This window comes from Chiloscyllium punctatum, chromosome 23 (genome assembly GCF_047496795.1).
Source record: "Chiloscyllium punctatum isolate Juve2018m chromosome 23, sChiPun1.3, whole genome shotgun sequence".
NCBI lineage: Eukaryota > Metazoa > Chordata > Chondrichthyes > Orectolobiformes > Hemiscylliidae > Chiloscyllium > Chiloscyllium punctatum.
The window spans coordinates 85,996,795-86,020,474 of record NC_092761.1 but is presented as its reverse complement, the minus strand read 5'-3'; the positions used below and the strand labels follow the sequence as shown (position 1 = coordinate 86,020,474).

At 42.2% G+C, this 23,680-nt stretch overlaps 1 protein-coding gene across 2 annotated transcripts in view; it reads left to right on the top strand.

Moving 5' to 3' along the window:
- The window catches only part of usp28 (ubiquitin specific peptidase 28), an 85,502-nt gene that overhangs the window by 60,120 nt on the left and 1,702 nt on the right, over positions 1-23,680 (top strand). Inside the window, exons 18-25 of one of the 2 annotated variants that reach the window (XM_072593369.1) lie at positions 2,046-2,185; positions 6,603-6,863; positions 9,802-9,897; positions 13,399-13,577; positions 14,340-14,418; positions 14,981-15,060; positions 15,351-15,474; positions 20,617-20,812. In XM_072593369.1, coding sequence (XP_072449470.1) covers positions 2,046-2,185; positions 6,603-6,863; positions 9,802-9,897; positions 13,399-13,577; positions 14,340-14,418; positions 14,981-15,060; positions 15,351-15,474; positions 20,617-20,812 — 1,155 coding nt within the window. The remainder of the gene's footprint in view (positions 1-2,045; positions 2,186-6,602; positions 6,864-9,801; positions 9,898-13,398; positions 13,578-14,339; positions 14,419-14,980; positions 15,061-15,350; positions 15,475-20,616; positions 20,813-23,680) is intronic. The other variant, XM_072593370.1, reaches the window with a different exon arrangement.

The window sequence follows — 23,680 nt, the reverse complement described above, 5'->3', positions numbered from 1 at the left end:
TCCAGACCCACAGCAATGCCCTCTGGGCAAGTAGGGATGGGGCAGTAAATGTTGCCTGGCCTGCAATTCCCTCATCTTATGAATAAATAAAATAAAAATTCAGCACCATTTTAATTATAGAAATTATTTTTTAAAATTGAGACAAAGTTAGGATGAAGTTCATGTTTTGTTCTCTCCATGGCACTGGGGTTTATGGAGTGTCTACGAGATGATTCTGCCGAAACTGGCTCTGAGACCGCCAATGCTAGGATTTCCAGACCCGACCCGTCATGTTGTTACCGCTGAAGCCAACACCAAAGCCACTGCTTCACTGCCATAGCCAGGAGAGATAGACCAGACCCGCCAAGTCACCGATGCTGAAGCCAAAACCACTTCAGTCACTGCCCGAAGCTGCCATATTGCTGCCATCGCCACAAAGAGTGAACTGGAACCACCATGCCACCACTGCTATAGCCACCGCTAAATCATTGGCAGGAGGAAAGGACCACACCCACCAATGGTAAAACCTTCAGTAAAGCTGCGGCCGCTATAGTCACAAGGATTGGACACTCAGAAACACCACACTGCAGGTCCTCCCTCCATCACATCCGCAGAAAAGAAGAAAAGGTTAACGTTAGTGCAAAAGAGAAATGAAGAAACAAAACAAAAAAGAATGAGGAAGAATGTGGCTGACTAGGTGCGAGGGAGCGTGTGAGCACAGATCCCAAACACAACCCACCCTTCTGCCACCGCCATCTTGAACTACGAGAATGGTACCAGCGATAAATAGATGCATTTCTGTAGAGCTTGGTTTGTTCTCTTCAGGCTTAATAGAGTTGATTCAAATTAGATGGTGTATTGAAGGGATACAGTCAGTTCTGCTCTAACGTGGTAGTTCCATTCTCGTGCAACCCCATATCAGGTAAGGAAATCAGGTAATAGCAGCACCATTTAAATTAATGGGGCCAGAATCGCGTTATAACTAATACACGCTTTAAAAATTCGTGCTATAGAAACAATGTTGCCAATTTGTCAATCATGTTATAATGAGTTCACATTAGTGAAATGGGAGTTATAGCCGAACAATCTGTACATAATGAGAAAGTGTTTCCACTGTCAGGGGAATCACTAAAGAACAAATAGATTTAAGTGAGAGCACTTGGAAACTGAGAGATCATTTATAAAAATATAAACTTTCAACAGACGTTAACACTCCCTACATATGTTGCCATTATTACCTGCCAGAATCAAGATAATTGGGTCATTTCCCCATCAGACTCTTTGGTGTCATATTTGACTGGAAGATGAGCTTCTGACCACATAGCTGTGGCATTGCTCAGACCATGTGCTACTGCTTCAGCTCATCTGCAACTTTTGTTCCTGCTGTTGTTGTCTCTGGACTCCACTATGACAACTCATTGCCTGATATTTCCTGACCGACATCGGTTCGCAGTTGAGTTTTGTCTTGATTGTAAAAATATCAGCCTTGTTTTCAAATCTCTCCATTTCCTTGCCTGCATTGCTATATTCTCTTCCTGTCTAACACCCCTCTGAGATATCTATGCTCCGTGCTCTGGCCTCTTTAGCACCACCTGTTTTCATCCACCACTGATGGTTATGTAGGGCCTTCCTCCTGGTATTCCTTTCCTTGACCTCTTCACTTCTACCTCAGGAAAATCAGTGAAGTGAAAGTGGCCAGAACTGACAATATGCAAAGATCTTGGAAGGTTCTAGGGCTGGGGAGGTTACTGACGAAGAGCACAGATCAAAACTAATTGCCGTTAGAATGTAAGATGCTGAGGTTTTGTGCATCTTACAACTTTCCAATAAGGTCAGCTTTATAAAGGATGTTAAGCCTTCTGGAAAGGAAGGGTGTGTTAATGTTTTGTTTACATGCAAATTAAATTGCTTTTGCACTTGTTGCTTATTATATTCTCCAATCCAACATTTGATGTTTTGTTTTATATATCTGTAATCTGGGGACTATGAAGAATTCGAAATTGCAGCCTTCCTTGATATAAAAAATGGTAATTCTGTCAATTTTGATTTTGTTCTGTGCCCCATAGAACAGACTGTGGCATGTCAACAGAATACATGCTCTGCTTCAGCCAAGCATGCCATTTTGGTGAAGGAGCAGACCGCCCAGGCAATTGAGAAAGCTGCTACCTCCTATGAGAATGCCGGAGCAGAAGCTGCTTTGAAGGAGGTGAGAGAGACTGAGCTGCTGTTTTCTTTGCCATCTGGCCTGCCTTAAAGGTTTCAAAGGGAAAGAAAAAACAATTTAGTTTAAACAGGTTTAACATGAGCATCGTGACAGATCAGTGCCGTTATCCCCATAAGCCTGTCTCCCCATGAGCTGAAGTTGTGGTTGTATTGACTAGCTCTATATTCTACTGTTGGTTAGCAAAAAATGTGTCAAACTCAGATTTAAAATGAATGTTTGAGACCGCGTGAATTGCCAGCTGAGTTCCAAATTGCTAACACCTTTCTTGAATAGAATATTACTCTAATTCAACTCATGAAGTGATTGGCCGTTATTTGGTACTTCCTCTGCCCCCAGTCAGGAGCTTCTCTTTGTCAACCCATCTGTACCCTGCAACATCATGAAACATTTGATCAAATCCTCCTTTAAGCGTTTAAACTTCAGGGGGCATGTCCCTATTTTGTGTAATCCCTCTGCTTAATTTAAGTCTTGGAGTCCCGATAAGATTTTACTAAATCTTAACTGTATGGGAATGGGGAAAGAGCAGGAAAGGGGACATTAGGAATGCTGGATCAATCATGATCCTATTAAAAGGTGGAGCCGGCTCAAGGGGCCAAATAGCTTACTGTTCCTATTCCTTCTGATAGTCCCTTCAATCAGATCAGGTTCCCTTTATTATTTCCAAAGTTAAAAATCACACAACACCAGGTTATAGTCCAACAGGTTTAATTGGAAGCACACTAGCTTTTGGAGCGACACTCCTTCATCAGGTGATTGTCTCCGAAAGCTAGTGTGCTTCCAATTAAACCTGTTGGACTATATCCTGGTGTTGTGTGATTTTTAACTTTGTACACCCCAGTCCAACACCAGCATCTCTAAATCATTATTATTTCCAGTCCTCTTTGGGTAAGATAAAGTACGTCTTTGACCTTTCTGATTGCTTTTTGTGCGAATTGTACTGACTTTCATTGACCCATGTTCATGGGCACCCTAACCTTGACGTCTGGTGTAAATTGGTGGTGAGTTTAATGCAGTAGGCGATCACAGGCGAGACTGAGGAAGTAGGACTTTCATGGTAATCTCTGCCACCCTGTGGGAATTGAAGCCATGCTGTTGGTGTCACACTGCGCCACAAACCAACTATCCAGCCAACTGACCTAACTAACCCCCAGTCGATAGTCCAGCCACTCCTCAGTTGGCCCCTCTTTCCCCTGGAAGAGATTTCCGTATCTTTCCAACTCTGATCAAAAAGTTGAAATACTGACATTTTAGCGTTTTATTTTTGGATGACATGTTCTTGTAGAATTCTTTATGCTCTTGCAGTATCAACCATCTCTTCATTTGTCATGCAGGTCATGTGTGGAAATTTTAGTGTACGATTCAGCACCCACCTTTCATTCTCATTTTGATAATATGGTGATTTTACCTTTTAAAAAAATGACTTCATGAAGGGAATGATCATGGTGTGTCATAATGATCTGATCCCTCATTCCTTTTGGCGAAGACTTTATGTTGAAGATTTGGTAAAGGTGGGCAGCAAACATTCTGTTGGACAATTTATCCCAGTCTCCTCACTGACATTCTTCCCAAAACTAGAAATAGATTAACTTCCCATTTAGATTAGATTAGATTAGATTAGATTACTTACAGTGTGGAAACAGGCCCTTCGGCCCAACAAGTCCACACCGCCCCGCCGAAGCGTAACCCACCCATACCCCTACATCTACATTTACATTTACATTTACCCCTTACCTAACACTATGGGCAATTTAGCATGGCCTATTCACCTGGCCTGCAGATGTTTGGACTGTGGGAGGAAACCGGAGCACCCGGAGGAAACCCACGCAGACACGGGGACATATCTCATAGCTGTTTGTGGGATCTTGCTTTGTGCAAAATGGCTGTCATACAGTTGTACAACCGTCTCTGCTGTAACCTTCTCTTTAATATTCATTCATGGGATGTGGGAATAGTTGGCAGGGCCAGCACTTATTGGCCACCTCTCATTCTCCAGAGGACAGTTAAGAGTCAGCCATGTTGTTGTCACATGGACCAGATATGGAAGGCAGTTTCCTTCCCTACAGGGGATTAGTGAGCCAGATGGGTGTTTCCTGACAATTGACAATGGTTTCATGGTCATCATTAGATTTTCAATTCCAGATTTTTATTAAATTCAATGTCCACCACTCGTCATGGTGGGATTCAAACCTGGGTCCCCAGAACATAAACCTGGGTCTCTGGATTGATGTCACTTGGCCATCACCGCCCCATGAAGGAATGTGACTGTGTTTTGAAGTAATTTCATCAGCTGCAGTACGACAAAACAAAAGGTCTGCCTGGTCAGAGATGCTGCCCTTCAGATAAAGAGGGTCTGGTAGTTGAGGCAGACTTTCAAGTTCAAACAACACTACTTGGAATGGAGCAGAAGCCTGTCCTTGTACCCCGATGGAGATTGAGTGATGCGGACCAGGGATTATACAGGTGCCAATTGAGTCCTAGCACATTATATTGACACACATAGGTAGCGAAGTTCTGAGTGTACATGGTGACGATGCTGTTTATTGTAATGATAGCAATGATGTACAAGTTACATTAATTGATAGACATTGTTCCCAGGCCATTGGGAGACCTGTGGATAGTCTACACAATCCTTAGATAACTCTGCCATTTCCTCCCCCCACACAAGTCCTTTGACACCACCAGATTGGGTGGAACTTAATGTCATCTTCAACATTCACCCTTTCAGAATTGTTACCTTGAACAAGAGTCCCATAAGCCATCGCTACCCTGTCTTTGCATGTACTATTGCTGAGTGAATGACACAGTGGAACCAACATATTTGTCTCTAATGAAAGCAAAATACTGCAGTTCCTGTGTACCTGATATTGTTTGATTAACTTGTATTCTTTAAGCAGTTGCATTGTGTTTGGATTTCAAAATACTTGTGTATAAGTCATAAGAGCAGAAGTTAGGCCATTCAGCCCATCAAGTCTGCTTTGCCATTCAATCATGGCTGATCAGTTTCTCAACCCTATTCTCCCGCTTTCTCCCTGTAAATCCTTGATCCTCAAGATACTCAAGAACCTATCTCTCAGTCTTAAATATACTGAATGACCTGGCCTCCCCAACCTCCTGTGACAATGAATTCCATAGATTCCCCATTCTCTGGCTGAAGAAGTTTCTCCTTAGCTCCATTCTAAAAAGTCTTCCCTTTACTCCTAAGGCTGTGCCCTCAGGTCCTAGTCTCTCCTACCAGTAGAAACATCATCCCTACATTTACACTGTCCAGGCCGTTCAGTGTTGTGTTTGTTTCAATTAGATCTCTTCACATCCTTCTAAACTCAATCGAGGATAAACAGAGTCCTCAAACGTTCTTCATAAGTTATATAATGAAACCAGTGCAGGAAAAACTCAGCAAGTCTGGCAGTAACGATGGAGAATGAGACAGAGTTAATATTGCAAATCCCAATTCCCCTTCTTCAGAACAGAAGTAGTGTCTGGAAGAAGAGTGAGACTGGACTCAAAATGTTAACTCCCTTTTTCTCTCCACAGATACTGTCGGACGTGCTGAGTTTCAGCAGCACTTTGTTTTTATATTCGGGCCTAACCTCGACCCTATCTGACAACCACAAACATTGTTCATTTTTGTTTTGTTTAATTGGTTAAATCCACCACTTACTGCCCACTCTTAATTTCCTTGGAGAAATGTTGATGTTCCACTACCTTTAAGGAGGAGAAAGTGAGGACTGCAGATGCTGGAGATCAGAGCTTAAAGATGTGTTGCTGGAAAAGCGCAGTAGGTCAGGCAGCATCAAAGGAACAGGAGAGTCGACGTTTCGGGCATAAGCCCTTCTTCAGGGTTCCACTACCTTTGACCATGTGAAGTTTGTGTGTGTTATAGCTTTTGGTTTATTTGAGTGGTCTGCTCAGCCATTTCCAAGGGCAGGGGTTAAGAGTCAGTCACATTGTGGGTCAGGAGTGACATGTGCAAGTAACATGAGTTACCTTCCTTGAGGACAGCAGATTTCCTCTTCTAAATGTTTGTTAACTTTGTTGATTCTTACAAACTTTCTGGCCACCATTATTTCATTGTGAGCTTCATTTCAGTTAGTACAAATGGGTAGAATTCTTTGGATACACTGGTCCAAACCTGTCGATCACTCTGTCCTGTAACGTGACCACTGCGCTATTGTACAGAAACATGACTACTGCAGTAATATACAGAAACATGATGCCCTTTCTGCTGCTCAAGGTGGTTTGCTTGGATGTGAGCAGAAATATTAACAAGTGCATTCTATCTTGCCTTAACTGTCAATCAAATGACTACCTGCTTCTATCACCTTTTCTTTTTCCTTGCTTTTTTCCCCATTTCCCTCCCTGTATGCTTTCCTTTCTGCTCTTCCAATTCCGTCCAAGCCAGCCAAATACAGAGCAGGAAACCAAAGAAACAGGAGAGAAGACAGCACTGGAGCCTGACCCCGAGCCCGAGCCCGAGCCCGAGCCCGAGGCTGAGGTGGAGACTGAGGCTGAGGCTGAACCTGAACTTGAGCCCGAACCAAAACAAGAGCCAACCAGAGAACAAGAACAGCCTGAAAGCACTGGTACCCAGATCTCCGAGGTGGAGATCCCTAATGTTGGAAAGGTTATGGTTCGACATGATGCCGATGGCTACAATGAGGAGGTACCAACTCCATAGGAGACCTCATAAGCAGCGTTAACCATTCTCTGCACAAGGCACTCAGTGTAGCATAATCTATGGTCCCTTTCTGAAGGGGTGTAGATTAAAATCTGGAAAAGAAAATATCCGCATAACGTTACACCAGTTTGAACATGATGTGTTTTTGCCCCTGTGCTGTGTCAATCAGCTCTGACTGAAACCAGAGTAAGGTTCAGTCAGTCAGGTATTCTCACTGCATATTCCTCCAATGTGTGTTTGGAGTCCCTTGCCCGAGATCTCAGCTCGGTTCAGACTGTGTCTACAGTTGATGATGCAAGTGTGGAGCCCTTAAAATATAAAAGTGCCAAATGTGTGTTGTTAGGGTTACTGCAAATGTTGAAAAAGATCTTTGAGGTTCCATTTGTTTTTTGTTTTAATAATTTTCTATTTACTTTGGTGCAAGGTGTAATAAGTAAACAGATTGTCCCACTGCCTGTGTCTCTCTACATGCCTCTCATTCCTAGGTTTATGACATCCTCCTAAGCTGGATGAGTGCAGGTCCAAGCCCCCAAGAGGTTTGACAATGTCTTGGATAAGGCAGTCTGTTTGATCAGCACCCCTGCCACCACCTTCAACATCCACTCCCTTCACCACTACACGGCAGCAGTAGTATGTACCGTTCACAAGGTGCACTGCAGCAACTCACCCAGATTCCTTCACTTTTCAAACTACAAACTCCACCATCTCGAAAGACAAGGGCAGCACATGGGAATGCCACCATTTCCCTTCAAAGTCACATTCCATCCTGACTTAGAAATATAACGCCGTTTTCCTTCACTGCTGCTGGGTGAAAATCCTGGAACTCCCTCCTTGACAGAGTTCTACCAACATCATGTGGCAGCTGTTCAAGAAAGCAGCGCAAGGGCAGTTAGAGATGGACAACACGTGTTGGCCGAACCAGCGACAACCAAAGTTCTCTCTAAGCTGCACATTCATGCAGCCGCTGCAAGGTGATTGGCGTTGACGTGGCAATCACTGGAATTTAGTCACTGCCAGGCACAGACCTTGGAGGTCGACACAGCCGGAAAGGAAGTTGTATGGTACGCTGATGATAGCCACTTCCCATGAATGAATTATAAAAAAAAACTATTACATTGCTGCTCTAGAGTCATCTTTTGTAAAGTGTTGCGACTAGTTTAGGTTTGCCAACTGTCCAATTCCCCATTCCTAACTCAATCCCTCCTCGGGAATGGGTATTGAATCAAAAAACTCCACATTCTGCAAACAAAAGCCCAGTTTCCTTGGTATGCTTCCATAATCACTCTAATTAATTAATGTTTCACCACCCTGTCACAGTGTGTACACTGTGCTGCTGTTAATCTTCATATCATCACTTGTGAGAACCATCCGTTTAACCCATTCACCCCGCACACCCTCCCTTTCCATGTACTATTGTACCTTTTTCTTTTTAAAATAGATGTGCATGCCCTTGGAAACGTACTTTGGAGTTCTTCATCCATCACTCTTTCTGCTAATGCCCAGGGAACCACCTCAAAAATATTGGCACATCCCTGGAACACTCTGTAAATAATGGCAAAAGTTTTGATTGGCAAAGACAGAAATGTGTTACTCAAGCAACAATCCAGGAATGTATAGAATTACTAATTGCAAATGTAAATGAGGAAAATGTTTGCAGAACATGGATCCAGAGATAGTTTGTGTAGCCTTGAAATAATTGAGAAGTAGCTGGCTGTAGATCTCAATTCATTGTCGTCCTTTCTCTTTGTCAACTACTACCCTACTTTCCAAGTAAGCACCTTCCTCATCCTTAAGCACTTTTGTAGTGATTGGGACCAGGGTGACCTTGGTAACTGCAAGGTTTTTGATTGGTTCAAGTTAACAACCCCAATCAAGATTTGGAGATGCCCATGTTGGACTGGGGTGTACAAAATTAAAAATCACACAACACCAGGTTATGGTCCAACAGATTTAATTGGAAGCACACTAGCTTTCGGAGCACTGTAAACTTTTGCTATAAATTCTGTGCCTTACAATTGTGTCCTCCACAACCACCTGATGATGGAGCAGCGCTCCGAAAGCTAGTGCTTCCAATTAAACCTGTTGGACTATAACTTGGTGTTGTGTGATTTTTAACTTTGAACCAATCAAGAAGGCCTTGGCTGACCAAATGTATTCAGGAGTTTCCCCTTCAGGGATATATCACGGTAGGCCTTGTACAGACTGCTGCTGCACACCGTCCACCTTTTCTCCCTCATCCACCGCCCAGACACGCCTTGTCGTGCCCATTTGCCACCGGGTGGTAGGGATCCCCAGTGGAGGGCTCTCTATGCAGGAGTTCTCCCTCTTTTTCTCTCAGGGATCTGGGGTGGAGGCTGCTGCACTTAGCAGTCCCCTGCAACCGCAGATTGCGGTGGTTCACGGACTCTCAGCCCAGCTGCTTGTTTTGTGGTGCTGTGGAGTCCGTGGACCATGTGATGGTCATTGATGGAGCATTGGATGTGGGCACGTGCATTCCCTTTTTGATTTCCCTAAAAGCCCTGTAATCAGGAGCTCAGAATCTCTGCTGTTGAGAATTGACTCTGAGCTGGCTGGCTGGTCACAGCCAGTGAACTGGTCCCTAGTAAATAAAGGGTGACTTAGTGACGGGACCCAGCCTCTGTACAGATGTTTCATCTTTCATCCGATTCTCAATCCCCTAGGGATTATAAATTCTCCCAACCCTATCACAAGTCTCCAGTTTGAAAATCATAATCCTATTCAAACGACGCAGATGTTTGGCGCGAGACTCATTAGCTGCCACCCATATGTTTTTGCAATTCAGTAAGGATTTTGCAGTTTATGTACAGCTTGTATCTTTCATGTGTCTTTTTGGTTTGATGACCTTTCTCATTTTGTCTGTCTGTCCCTTGATGTTTTTCCTCCTTCTGCCCTCTTGTGGCAGGAAATGTTAAGTCCGGCTATGCAAGGCATCATTCTGGCTATTGTCAAGTCCAGAGAAGTCTATGATCGGGATGGTGCTGAGGCAGGGCTAATAAAGGTATTTCTATTAAGTGTTTTGCTAGTCTTGCGCTTTGCTGTGCATGTGGTTTTTAGAAGCGTGTTGTGCCGAATTTCTACCTGGTTTGTGTACATTTCCTGTGGATTTAATACCTTCTGATATCCTACTCCCTTTACAAGCTCCTCATGTTGGAACACCATTTCTTACTCAATCTTACACTGCAGAAGGAGGCCATTCATCGCATTGTGCCTTGTGCCAACTCTTTATGTTGGATTAAACTCAATTAGATTGATTCCCTCTTCTCTTTCCCTGTAGCCCTAAAAATGTATCTCACTTAAGGTATTTATATCGTGCTCTTTTGAAGGTTACTTGTCTGGTATCAGCACTGATCTGATAACTAGTACTTGTAGGAACATAGGAAGGAGAATAGGCCATTTGGCCTGTCAAACCTGTTCCAGCATTCAATAATTTTATGCTGATCTTGGTTATCATGTCAGCCCCATTTTCCAGCTTGCTCCTGGGAAGGTGGGACAATCAGGTGGAAAGCTTGCTGATTTCTTTTCCTCTTCCTCGTGCCAGTGATGTACCTTTTGCCACTCAGAGCGTAGCTGCACACTTTAAAAATGCACAGAAGCAAGGGCCTAAGGCTTGACCTGAACCCCTAGGAACAAGGATAGAAATGGCTGAAAATGCACAACACGCTATCAGCAACTTAGAGACATTAAAGCGATAATGTAGAATTTTATTTTGATTTCAGAGTCCTCACATTTGTATCTCATATTTCTCTTTATTCCCACTTTGCTGACCAACATAGTTATGATCAACAGTGAATTTAACAAGTTATTCAGTGAGACGTTGCACCTTCATAGTTCCAAATGGCTTCATAAGGACATGACCAAACCAAGTTTGCACATTCTCCCTGTGTCTGTGTGGGTTTCCTCCGGGTGCTCCGGTTTCCTCCCACAGTCACAAAGGTGTGTAGTTCAGATGAATTGGCCATACTAAATTGTCCATAGTTGTTAGGAGCATTAGTCAGAGGGGGATGGGTTACTCTTTGGAGGGTCGGTGAGGACTTGTTGGGCCGGAGGGCCTGTTTTCACACTGTAGGGAATCTAACCTAATCAAGTCTCAGTAGGAGAAGTGACCAAAGGTTTGGCTGAAGTGGAGGGTTTAAAGAAGATCTTAACAGGAGAGGGAAGTGAAGAGTTCTGGGTTGTGTCGGGGTGGAGTGAGGGGAGGGGGGTGCAGACATCTGATGGCACAGCTTCACACAGTTGATTAATTAATATTAGATATGCTCAAGAGGTCAGCATAAATATTCCTGAAGTTTGTAGACGTGACAGAGTTTAGAGAAAGAGAGTGATTGAGACTATGAAGGAATTTGAAAGCAAGGAAAACTATTTTTGAATTGAAGTTTGACCTGACCAGTGGCCAGTATAAGTCAGCAGGCATGGGGTGATGGATGAATCTGACATGGTTGGAGCTGGGATACAGGAAGCAGAGTTTAGCTGAAACCCTGCAACAAGAATAGAAATGATTGAAAACACACAGCAGATTATCAATAACTAAAAAAATATTTTGAGGAAGTTCATTATTTTCACAATTCCAATATCTGTACTTTATTTTGATTTCTACATTCCTGACCAATATGGCTCGATTTTACATTGAATACAGTAAAGTTAACAGGTTACTCAGAGGGGGAATTACACCTTTATTCTTGCATAATGCTACTATTGCCTGGTACCGTAAACACATCTTAAGCCTTAAAAATTACGGGTAGTTATCCAAAGACCCAAAGTCCATCCTGATCTCCGGGACCTGGATGGCTAGTCCTTGAATGGATTCTAAGCATAAATTATGAGTTTTATTTGATTGATTGTCCTCTTTGAATATGGTTTCCCTGGAGAATGTGTGATATGATGTGGAGTGGGGAGGGGTGGGGGGCACGGAAGAGAAACTAGTTTCAGCAACTTGTTAAGCATTGATGAGAAGATAAAGTTAAATTTTACACCTGCACCCAAGCCTGCTAGGCTACATGTGTATTAGAATGGAGAAAAGCAAGTAAATGGTTAAATCAATTAAATTAGTTAATTAACTGCAACAACAGGAGAAGGTTCTGGATAGAGATGCTTAGCAGGTCTGGTAACATCTGTGGAGACAAAAACTGTTAACATAAATATAACTTCTTCAGAAAAACTCAAAAAAAAACATTGTGCAGTAATTTGCTTTTATCCAATAACAGTTGTGCTCTGTGCTTCTGAATGTGCATGAGAAATAATTGTGTAAATGCACTCTCCACTTTCACTGTATTTAATTGTGCAATCACTGAAAAAGTGATTGATAATTTGGTTGGAAGTTGGAAATTAGACAGAAGTGTTGCGGTTTTATTATTTTCTCTCTCACTGTCACTCAAGTGAAACAAATGCTGCATTAAGTATTTTCTAAAGCACAGAGGAGGTGTTTAAGGCACTTCTGCATTAAGTTATTAAACATGTGTTCTGTTCCACAAAAGTTAAGGCATTAGTAAATCTATTGGGTAGTAGCTATCTCTAAAGAGACAGCTTTGTTACACATTTTTTGACATCAAACCTTCAGGCCTCTTCTTCCTGCCGTGGCTCCCAGTGGCTTTATTTAGATGGTTGGCTGTTTGTTATCTTATAACGAAAAAACTTTTGCATGTTAGAAGTTGGAACGAAAAATGAGATGTTACTGAAATCAAGAACTGTGGTGTCAAATCGTAGGCTTGGCTTGTTAGGCGACTGGTGAAAACAGTTTGATCTCTCAACATTCTTAGAAGCAAGAACGTATGATCTACTCTTGCTCCTAAATCTTATGGGCCCTTGAACCATCAACTCTGTAATTCAATATATAATTATGGATGATTTTCTTCAACACAACTTCCCATATCCTTTGATTTGCGAAGAAATCAAATCTGTATCTTAAATACACTCATTGATGGAAACTCTCTATGATCAGGAATTCTGTAAGGTCACAGCCTTTTGAATGAAAAAAGTGCTCCTCATCTCAGTCCTGAATGATCAATCCCATATGCTAGCATGCCTAACCAGTGGGCAACAACCTTTCAGTCTCAGGCCTATCAAGTCCCCTCAGAATCCATAGTCTTTTGATATAACTAATTTTCCCGAAGATTAGAGAGTATAAGCCCAATTTATACAGAAAATAACCCTCTTATTCCAGAAACTAACATTGTGACCCTTCGCTATACTATCTCCCATATGAGTAAATCCTTCCTTAAATAAGTCAGTGATCTGAATGGAATGGCCTCATTAGAGCTTGTGTAGGGATACTTACTGCCCCTCTTTGATTTGGTCAGTACTATAAAAAAAACTATGTTGTTTGTTGCACACTAGTTCTGATCTCTAACCATCTCTCCAAGATGGTGCCTCTCATTGTCTGTTTTTAGTTTTCACCATTCGTAAGTTTTTGCTGGTTTTCTTTCAGCCTCCAAGTTATGATTTGGTGCTGAGTTGCATGTTTCTGATCTCTCCTTTTCCCACCCTGCTGCACCACCATCCCTAGGCATTCCATGAAGAGTACTCACGGCTGTTTGACTTGGCCAAGGACAAGCCAACACCTCAGAATGATCCTCGGCTCCAGCACGTTCTCGTTTACTTCTTTCAGAACAAAGCTTCCAAACGGGTGATCGAGAGGACACTTCTGGAGCAGTTTGCAGATAAAAACCTCAGCTACGATGAAAGGTGGAGATCAGTTTAACCCTGTGCATGTCGAACTCCTGCTTTCAATGTCCAATTTCTGCCCTATGTAGATCAACAGCAACAACATATATTTAATCAACACCTTCAACATAATGAAGCAGGAGTGGTTATAATGAAAAGTATGATGTGGAAGCAAAATCATCAAAAGAAAAGCCAATGCATAATTGTTTCTAATAATCAAAAAATGGATGTTGAAACGGGGGTGATTTTCTGAGAGTTTTATTTTGCACACTGTTTCACACTTGCAAAATCATTCAGGTCTGAGCTTGTAAATGTAAATTAGAAGGTGGAGCTCTATTTGAATCCAGATTGAGGATACTTCCTCTTGGGATTCAGCAGCATTTAAATCAAAACTGGAGGAGTGAGGTAAGGCAAATGTGCTGTTTGTTTGGGTAAAACCTAGGGAGGATGTACACTAAGGCTCTAGAATTTTAAAAAGGACCCAACCTTTGCAATACTTCCTGCTTCCCACACAATTCTTGTTGTTGCTCCTTTACTGGACAGTTTTGTGCTATGAACTCGTACCAGCCACACCGCGAACCTTGTGAACATTACAGCACTTGGACTATAAACAACGGGCAGCAAAATGAAATTTTGTTCTGTCAGCATTGCCAGGCTTCAGAACCTGAGGTGGAAGGACACAGAGTTTGACTCATGGATCCACATGCTTAAAATGTATTTAACAATCTGTGGACTCACACATTGCTTCAAAATGTAACCCATCGTCTTGTGATCAACTCCTAGGTCTATAAGTATAATGAAGGTGGCACAGTCAAAGCTGAAGCTCATTGGACCCTCGGATATGGACATGCAGGAATACAAGGTGAAGTTGCATTAGCCTTCTGTATGTTTTTTTTTATTCACTCGTGGACAGTGTGCCTTGCGGACTGAGCCAGCATTATTGCCTGTCCCTATTTGCCCTTGAGAAGGTGGTGGTGAGCTGCCTTCTTGAAATGCTGTAGTCCACCTGCTGTAGGTAGACCAACAATGCTGCAGAGTTTTATTTGGGCTCCTTAATGAAGAGGGACAGGGCCATTGTTGTTGTTGCAAATGCATACAGTCCGACAGGGACCTTAGTTTTTCCACTTTAGTTGTAACACTCTTATTGGGTTTTCCTCTTGTTTTGTTTCTTGGTCACTTTTATTTTGCCAGTTATGAAAGCCATTTTCAGCCTTCCCTGAGATTTCTTTCCACGTAGCATTTGGATTTAAGTGGAATCCAGAAATTGCACATTTGCCTTCTAAACATGCTCACAGATGCAATGAATGAAAACTGATGGCATTGACCGTGGCAGCCACTGTGACCAAGATTACTAGACTGTTGGGAGCTTTTTACACCACATTTCAGTAATTAATTCAATGACATGTTCCTGGTTTCATATACAGGAATGGCATGAGGACTACAGTTTGTTCCGGAAGGTTTCTGTCTATCTCCTAACTGGACTGGAGTGCTATCAAAATGGCAAGTACGTATTGATTGCTTGAAAAGCAGGATGGAATTCCTTTGGAATGCTTGGAAAGTCAACAGAGTGTTCTAGTCCTTGTGATTTAAATGTGCATCACTTCCCCCACCTTAGAAAGAACTCTTAATGGAAGATGTCGGGATGAGGTTTAATGGAAAAGACGTTGCATGTCAATGGCAATTGGATTGATGGGTTGAACGATCTTCTCTTGTCTTAGTCAGCCACTTCTTGTAACCATGATAGAATCAATCTCCTAATGATATTCTGAACTAATATTTGGTATTTGCTTTCAGATGCCGTGAATCTTTGACATATTTGGTCCACGCGTACCACAGCAACTTGAAGCTACTGAAGAATGGAAAGAACAGAGGAATTGATGAGACACTAATTGCATATTACAGAAGAAAATGCCTTCTGGTCAGTGATATTTTAAGAAGAGGAATGCATGGATAAGCTTGACTCTCTTGTTGCAAACTTTAAAACTTAAGCAATAAGCAACACTTCAGGTACTAAAAACAGGTTAATGTTTCAGGTGTAGTTTATAGATTTGAAACACTCTATCTAAAAGGTTAGTCATTCCTTATTTTCTAGTTAACAGACTGTTTCATGTGGTTTCCAGTTTTAGTTCAGATTTGCAGCAATCACAGTTTTAATTACTTTTCTCTCTTTCTGCTGTTATCATTCTCTGTGGTTGGTAGGCTAGACTGCTGCATGAGGTCTCATGCTGTTTATGCATCTCAAATACATTCACAACTTAGAGTACTGAAACTGATAGACATTTACTGTGACTCTCACCCACTCCTTAACTGAACGCCAGAAAGCTCTTACCGAGAGCATGTGCTGCCATAGTAACTGCATGTTTAATGTGGATGCCATTATTTGTGTGTAAGTCATCCAGTGTCTTGTGGCAAGGAGCTGATCCTTGGTTTGGATAGGACAAACAAGACTAGAAAATACACGATGAATGGCACTAGCTTTGGAAGCGGTGAGGATCAGAGGGGCCAAGATATCCACTTGCACTGGTCCCTAAGGGTATCAGGACAGGCTGATAAAGTAGGCATATAAGATACTTGCCTTTATTCACTGCAGCATAAAGTTTAAGGGCAGGGAGGTGATGCTGGAACTGTTTTTTTTAAAAACATGGTTGGTTAGGCCACAGCCTGAGTAAGAGAGACAGAAAGTGAGGACTGCCTATGCTGGAGATCAGAGTCAAAAAGCATAGCACTGGAAAAGCACAGTGGGTCAGGCAGCATCCGAGGAGCAGGAGAATCGACATTTCAGGCATAAGCCCTTCATCAGGAATGTGTGCAGTTCACATTAAAGAGGGATGTGATTGCCATGGAGAGGGTGCAGAGAAAATTTACCAAGATGTTGCCTGGACTGGAAAGTTTTAATTACGAAGAGAGATTGGATAGATGGGGTTATTTTCCCTGGAACAGAAGTGACTGGGGTGGGACAGGATTGAGATGTACAAAATTGAATAAGGTAGGCAGGAAAAAGCTTTTTCCCCTTGTTGGAGGGATTAATAAATCATAGACATAGACATAGATTTATGGAAAGGGGCAGGAGGTTTGGAAGAGATGTGAGGAAAAGTTTTATTTTTCACCCAGAGGGTGGTGGGAATCTGGCAATCACTACCTATAGCAGTGGGAGAGTCAGAAGGTCTCATAACATTTAAGAAGTATTTGATGTGCACTTGCAATGTCAAAGCATACAAGAGTATGGGCCCAGTGCTAGAAAATTTGATTAGAATAGTTAGGTGGTTGTTTTGACCAGCATAGATTTGATAGGCTGAAGGGCCTTTTTCTGCGTTGTAGGCATTTTTGACTTTTTGAGGTATCCCAGGTTGCTGCATTGCTCTGCCACTGGCCTACAGCTCACCATAGACCTCCCCATAACCTTCAAGGCATTGCTGCAGTTATACTTTGATTGTCTCAGCACAGAAAGTTAGAACAGGTACTTATCCTTGTCAGGACCTTTTTACTGATTAGATTTCAGTTCCTGTAATACCACACTCTGACCCAGAAAGGGAGCAATTTGAACTGTGGACTCTCATTCCTACAGTTAGTAAAATGTTGGAGAATTTTAAATGTAAATTGTTTTAATTGCTTCCTTGTGTTTATTTTCTGTCCCTTTTCTCCTCTTCTCAAACATTCTTCCTTGTCTTCTCCTTATTTCTCCTCTTGCACTTGATTTGCATCTAACTACCCAATTTCTTTCTGTCACTCTTCTGCTTCTGTCAATTGTTAATCAAATTCACAGCAGAGAAAATTAGAGTCAATTTGGGTTTAAAATCAGTTGAGAAGTTTTGCACTGGTATTTTCAAGCTTAGCCAATAATTGGCAGTCCTGATAAATCCTAAGAGTGGTTGGAATGTGAAAACTCAGAAAAGACTGATCCAATTATTTAGATAATTTAATGGGAAACTAGACAAGTACGTGAAAGAAAAGGGAATAAGAAGATATGCTGAATGAATGAGATCCAGGAGATAGAATTGGAGGGTAATTGTGTTGCGTACCCATACCTGGAAAGACTAGTTGATTTAAAGGCTTCTGTGCTGTTCATTCTATATATATATATTATTGCAACTTTAATTATAAAGTATTAGCTTCCAGCACAGGAATATGCTATTTAGCTCTCACTTCATGCTTTACAATTTGATGCTTTTACACAAAGCCTCCTCCTACCTTACTTTGTCAATAGAGGTTTCTATTCCTTTCAGTTCTGAAGAAGAGTCATACACCAGACTCAACACTAACTCTCCACAGATGCTGCCAGACCTGCTGAGTTTCTCCAGCATTCGGAATTTGCTTCTGTTCCCTTCTCCATCATGTACTTATCTAAGTTTCCCTGGAATCTTGCTTCACTTCTCAACTCAACTTGTATAACAAGTTCCACATTCTAACCAGTCTCTAGATTTTAAGATGAGGTTCTCCTGAAATCCCTTTAAGGTCTGTAAGTCAGATGGAAGCCAAAGCCGGAAACTATAGCCTGATTAGTCTCATGCCTATTGTTGGAAAAGTACTGGAATAAATTATTAAATAAGTAACAGCAGAATATCCTGAATATCATAACCTGATCAAGCAGAGTCAGCATGGCTTCAGGAGTGGGAAATTGTGTCTGACTAATTTATTAGAGTTTTTCAAGGAAGGCTGAACCAGAGTAGATGGAGTGGAACCAGTAGATGTGTTTAAACTTCTAGGAGGAGTTCAAAAAGTTGTCATAAGAGCCCACTATGTTAGAGGTAGTATATTGGCATGAATACAGAATTAGCTAATGTACAGGAAACAGTGAGTGGGGTTAAGGGGTTCTTATACAGGTTGGCAAACTGTGACCAATGAGATTCCACTGTGATCGCTGCTGGGACTGCAGCTGTCTACAATATGTATTAATAACTCCGAGGAAAGAAGCAAATTTGTAAATAACACAAAAATAGTTGAAAAGATAAGTTGAGAGAGAATCATTTACAGAGAGTTAAGTAAGTGGAAAATAGAGTGTACTGTAGGAAAAGCTGTGTTGTTGTTCATTTGGGAAGGACAACAAAAGAATAAAGTATCATTTAAATCAAGAAAATCTGCAGAAAACTGCAACACAAAGGGATTTAGGGGACTTGTGCACAAAACACAGAAAGCTAGTACACAGGTGCAACAGATAATCAGGAAGGTTAATGGAATTTTGGTCCTTATTTCAAAGGGTGAAGTGAGAGAGTAGGGAATTCTTACTGCAGCGAGGTGAAGACAAGACTGGGGTACTGTGAGCTGTTTTGGTCCACTTGTTTAAGGAAGGATATCATTATATTGAAGGCAGTTCAGAGAAGGTATGCAAGGATGATTTCTGGTGTGGAGGGATTGTCTTTTGAGCAAAGGCTAAAGAGGTTGGGACTCTACCCACTGGAGTGCAAAAGAACGGGAGGCGATCTCATTGAAATATATCAGATCCTTAAGGGGCTTGACAGGGTCAATGCTGAGAGGATGTTTCCCCTCACGGGTAAATCTCAGACCGGAGGGCACAGTCTCAGAATAAAGGGGATGCCAATTTAAGTCTGAGATGAGGAGGAATTTCTTCTGAGGGTTCTAAGTCTTTGGAACCTCTTGCCACAGAGAGCTGTAGGGGCAGTGTCCTTGTGTATGTTTAAAGCTGAGAGAGATTGTTGATCAGTTGGGGAATCGAGGGTTATGGAAATGGCAGCAAAGTAGATTTGAGGAATATTTAATCAGTCATGATCCTGTTAAATGGTGGAGCAGACTCAAGGGATTGAATCACCTCGTCTTGTTCCTCTTCTACAGTCTATTCTTGCTGCCAGAGGAAACGCGTACCCTCTGTCTTCCATGTCAAACCCTTTTGGAACAGTGAAGACTTCATGTTGCCTCTTGGCTTTTTTCCAGAGCACCCAACTCAATAGCCTGTTCCACTTTTCCCCCCACATCCTTTCATCTCTTTAGCCCCAAGTGCTAAATGCAGCTCCTTCTTGAGATGATGCAATGTTTTGGCTTTGACTGCTTTCGATGTTAATGAATTCCACATGCTTATCACTCTCTGGCTTAAGGAATTTATCATAATCTCAGTCCTAAATGGTTTACTCTTTATCCTTCAACTGTGGCCCCTGGTCTGGACTCCCATGTCATTGGGAACATCTTTCTCCATCTATCCTGTCTGGTCCAGTGAACATAGTCCTAACCATTTCAACTTCTCCTCAGTCCTGCCATCCCAGGAATCAGTCTGGCAGACCAGCATTGAATGAGTTGCAACTGTCTATGTGGAGTTTGCACATTCTCCCTGTGTCTGCGTGGGTTTCCTCCGGGTGCTCCGGTTTCCTCCCACAGTCCAAAAATGTGCAGGTTAGGTGAATTGGCCATGCTAAATTGCCAATAGTGTTAGATGTAGGGGACTGGGTCTGGGTGGGTTGCTCTTCGGAGGGTCGGTGTGGACTTGTTCGGGCCGAAGGGTCTGTTTCCATGCTGTAAGTAATCTAATCTAATCATTGCACTCCCTCCATAGTCAAAAACATCCTTCCTCAGAGAAGGAGACCAAAACTGCACACAGTACTCCAGGATGTCGCCAAATATGGAAGGTTTGAGTTATAAAAAAAGGCTGGCACTTCTCTCACCAGAGAGTTAGAGGGTGAGAGGTGACCTTGTTGAGGTTTGTGAATTCATGAGGGGTTAATGGTAAATGTCTTTTCCCTAGGTTGGGAGATTTCAAGACGGGGGGTGTATTTTTGAGGAGAGAGATTTTAAAAAGACATGTGGGGCAAGTCTTTTAGACTGAGCGTGGTTTGCTTGTGGAAGTGGTGGATGTGGGTATAGTTACAACTTTTAAAAGACACTTAGATGAGTACACGAATAGGAAAGATTTGGAGGGATATGGGCCAGGAGCAGACAGGTGGGACTAGTTTAGTTTGGGACTGGTTGGATTGAAGGGTCTGTTTCCATGCTGAAAACTGTTTGTAGTCTCACCAAAGGCCTGTACAGTGGTGGAAAAATGAGTGCCTTGCACTGTAATTTTTGCATTACTTTTGCGAGTACTGTATTGATCTGCATTTCTCACTGATTGTTACAGGAGTTGAATGCCTGTGCAGCCGACCTATTTGAAAGTGGCGATGAAAATAATGTAGCAGAAGGGTTGAGCATAATGAATGAGCTGGTCATTCCTTGCATGCACCTGATCGTCACCAATGAGCTCTCCAAAGAAGACCTGGCTGCGGTGGAGATGATGAGAAACCACTGGTGTTCCTACCTCGGTGAAGACATGGATTGTAAGTCTTTTGCTAACCATTTGTTCTTATGTTCACACAGTACAGGAGGGGCTCATTTAGCCCATCATAGCTGTGCCGGCCTTTGGAAGAGCTTCTATTATTCCTACTTTTCCCATGGCCTGCAAACCTTTGCTCTTTGAGCACTCATCCAATTCCTATTCAGAATTTTCTTTCCCAGCAGCACATTTGAAATTATCATGACCAGTTACATTGAAAATGTTATCCTCATCTCTGATTCTTTGTCAAGCTAATTTAAACCAGTGCTTCTGGTTACTTGCCACCCTGCTGTTAGAAGCAGATTGTACCAATCAATCCTTGAAGATTCCCAATAATTTTGGGTATCACCCCTGTTGTGGCTAAAATTGCATTTTTGCTAGATGGTGGTAATTTGGGAAGCAGGAAAACCATTCTGATGTTTACGTCAATAAGGAGAATCACAGTTGAGTTCAGTGCTGTGTTCAGTAGATTCCTGGCTTTCTGAAGGGCTCTCGTGGTAATGTCCATACCCCTGAGTCATGAGGCCTTGGTTCAAGTCCCGGCACTGTGTAATAATATCTCTGAGGAGATTGATTAGGAAATATATTCCGGCTTTCTTGTCACTACTGGTGTTGTGACCTAAAGTTATTAGTCTTTCAACAGTGAAATGAAAGTCTCATATTCCCATTCGGCTGCTTTCTGATTAGAGAGAGCCAGCTGGTGGTGGGTTGAACCTAACAACCACCATGTCAAGGTGAGAAGGCTGGGCTCTGATGGTGTCCTGAGCTGGTACCCCTCTGCATTGCAAACTAGCCGTCCAGTTAACCAGAATAACAAACTTTTCAACAATAACTTTATTGTAATTTGGACCTAAATACTTTTGCTTGGCAAGCTTTGATGTACGGAATAATAGCCATATTTGTTTGTAAAACTGTAGAACATCTGTATAAGTTGGCAATTGGTATCAATATGTACGTCAAAATATCTGAGCCTTCACCTGTGTCACTAAGATCAAAACTTTGCCAACATCCCCAATAATCATCGACTACTTACCCTATAATCATGTTGAATAAACCAGGGACTAATTGTGGATATACTGGCGTTATCTCTGTTAAGCATCTGTTTTAAATGCCTGGTCCTTTGCAGATTGTTCACAACAAGCCTGCTTCATGTATGATCGATATATCACAAGGACTTGGAACTTATTGGCTATGGGCAGAGCTTGATGGGAAGATGATCGAAGTCCAGCTTGAGAATGCTAATGGTTACTTGCCATGTTCTAGTGAAAGGTCATCAGCTCTTCCATCTCTGTTCCCCCCGCCACCAAAACAGTCTGAAATGCTGAGTATTTCCAGTGCTTTTGTTTGTTTTTTATTTCAGATTTCCAGAAACTCCTAGATGTGGGAATACTCATCCATATTTTGAAATCCGTCTATAGCCTCTGTTCTATATCTCTGTGACCTCATCCAACCTTATAACCATCTGAGATTTATTTGCTCTTCCAACTCTGGCCTTTTGACACTTCACTTAATTTTTTTAATAGTCCACCATTGGCAGCTATTCTTCCACCTGCCTATGTCCAAAATTCTGGAATTGCTTGCCTAAACCTTTCTGCCATGCCACTACTTAATCTCCTTCTTTAACTGGAGAGATCGAGTGAATCCTTAGAGTATAAAGGCAGCAGGAGTATACTGAAGAGGGAAATCAGGAGGGCAAAAAGGGGACATGAAATAGCTTTGGCAAACAGGGTTAAGGAGAATGCAAAGGTTTTTACACATACATTAAGGACAAAAGGGTAATGAGGGACAGAATAGGGCCCCTCAAAGATCAGCAAGACACCCTTTGTGTGGAGCCGCAGGAGTTGGGGGAGATACTAAGAGAGTATTTTGCATCAGTGTTTACTATGGAAAAGGACATAGAAGATGTAGAATGTAGGAAAATGTAGGTGGCATCTTGTAAAATGTCCATATTACAGAGGAGGTGCTGGATGTCTTGAAATGCATAAAAGTGGATAAATCCCCAGGGCCTGATCAGGTGTACTCTAAAACTCTGTGGGAAGCTAGAGAAGTGATTGCTGGGCCCCTTGCTGAGATATTTGTATCATCGATAGTCACAGGTAAGGTGCCGGAAGACTGGAGGTTGGCAAACGTGGTACCACTATTTAAGAAGGGTGGTAAGGACAAGCCAGGGAACTATAGACTGGTGAGCCTGACCTCGGTGGTGGGCAAGTTGTTGGACGGAATCCTGGGGGACAGGATGTACATGTATTTGGAAAGGCAAGGACTGATTGGGGATAGTCAACATGGCTTTGTGCGTGGGAAATCATGTCTCACAAACTTGACTGAGTTTTTTGAAGAAGTAGCAAAGAGGATTGATGAGGGCAGAGAGGTAGATGTGATCTATATGGACTTCAGTAAGGCGTTTGACAAGGTTCCCCATAGGACACTGGCTAGCAAGGTTCGATCTCATGGAATACAGAGAAAGCTAGCCATTTAGATACAAAATTAGCTCAAAGGTAGAAGGTGGTGGTGGAGGGTTGTTTTTCAGACTGGAGACCTGTGACCAGTGGAGTGCCACAAGGATTGGTGCTGGATCCACTACTTTTCGTCATTTGTATATAAATGATTTGGATGTGAGTATAAGAAGTATAATTAGTAAATTTGCGCATAACACCAAAATTGGAGGTGTAGTGGACAGCAAAGAAGGTTACTTCAGATTACAACAGGATCTTGATCAGATGGGCCAATGGCTGAAAAGTGGCAGATGGAATTTAATTTAGATAAATGTGAGGGGCTGCATTTTGGGAAAGCAAATCTTAGCAGGACTTATAAACTTAATGGAAATGTCCCAGGGAGTGTTGCTGAACAAAGAAACCTTGGAGTGCAGGTTCAT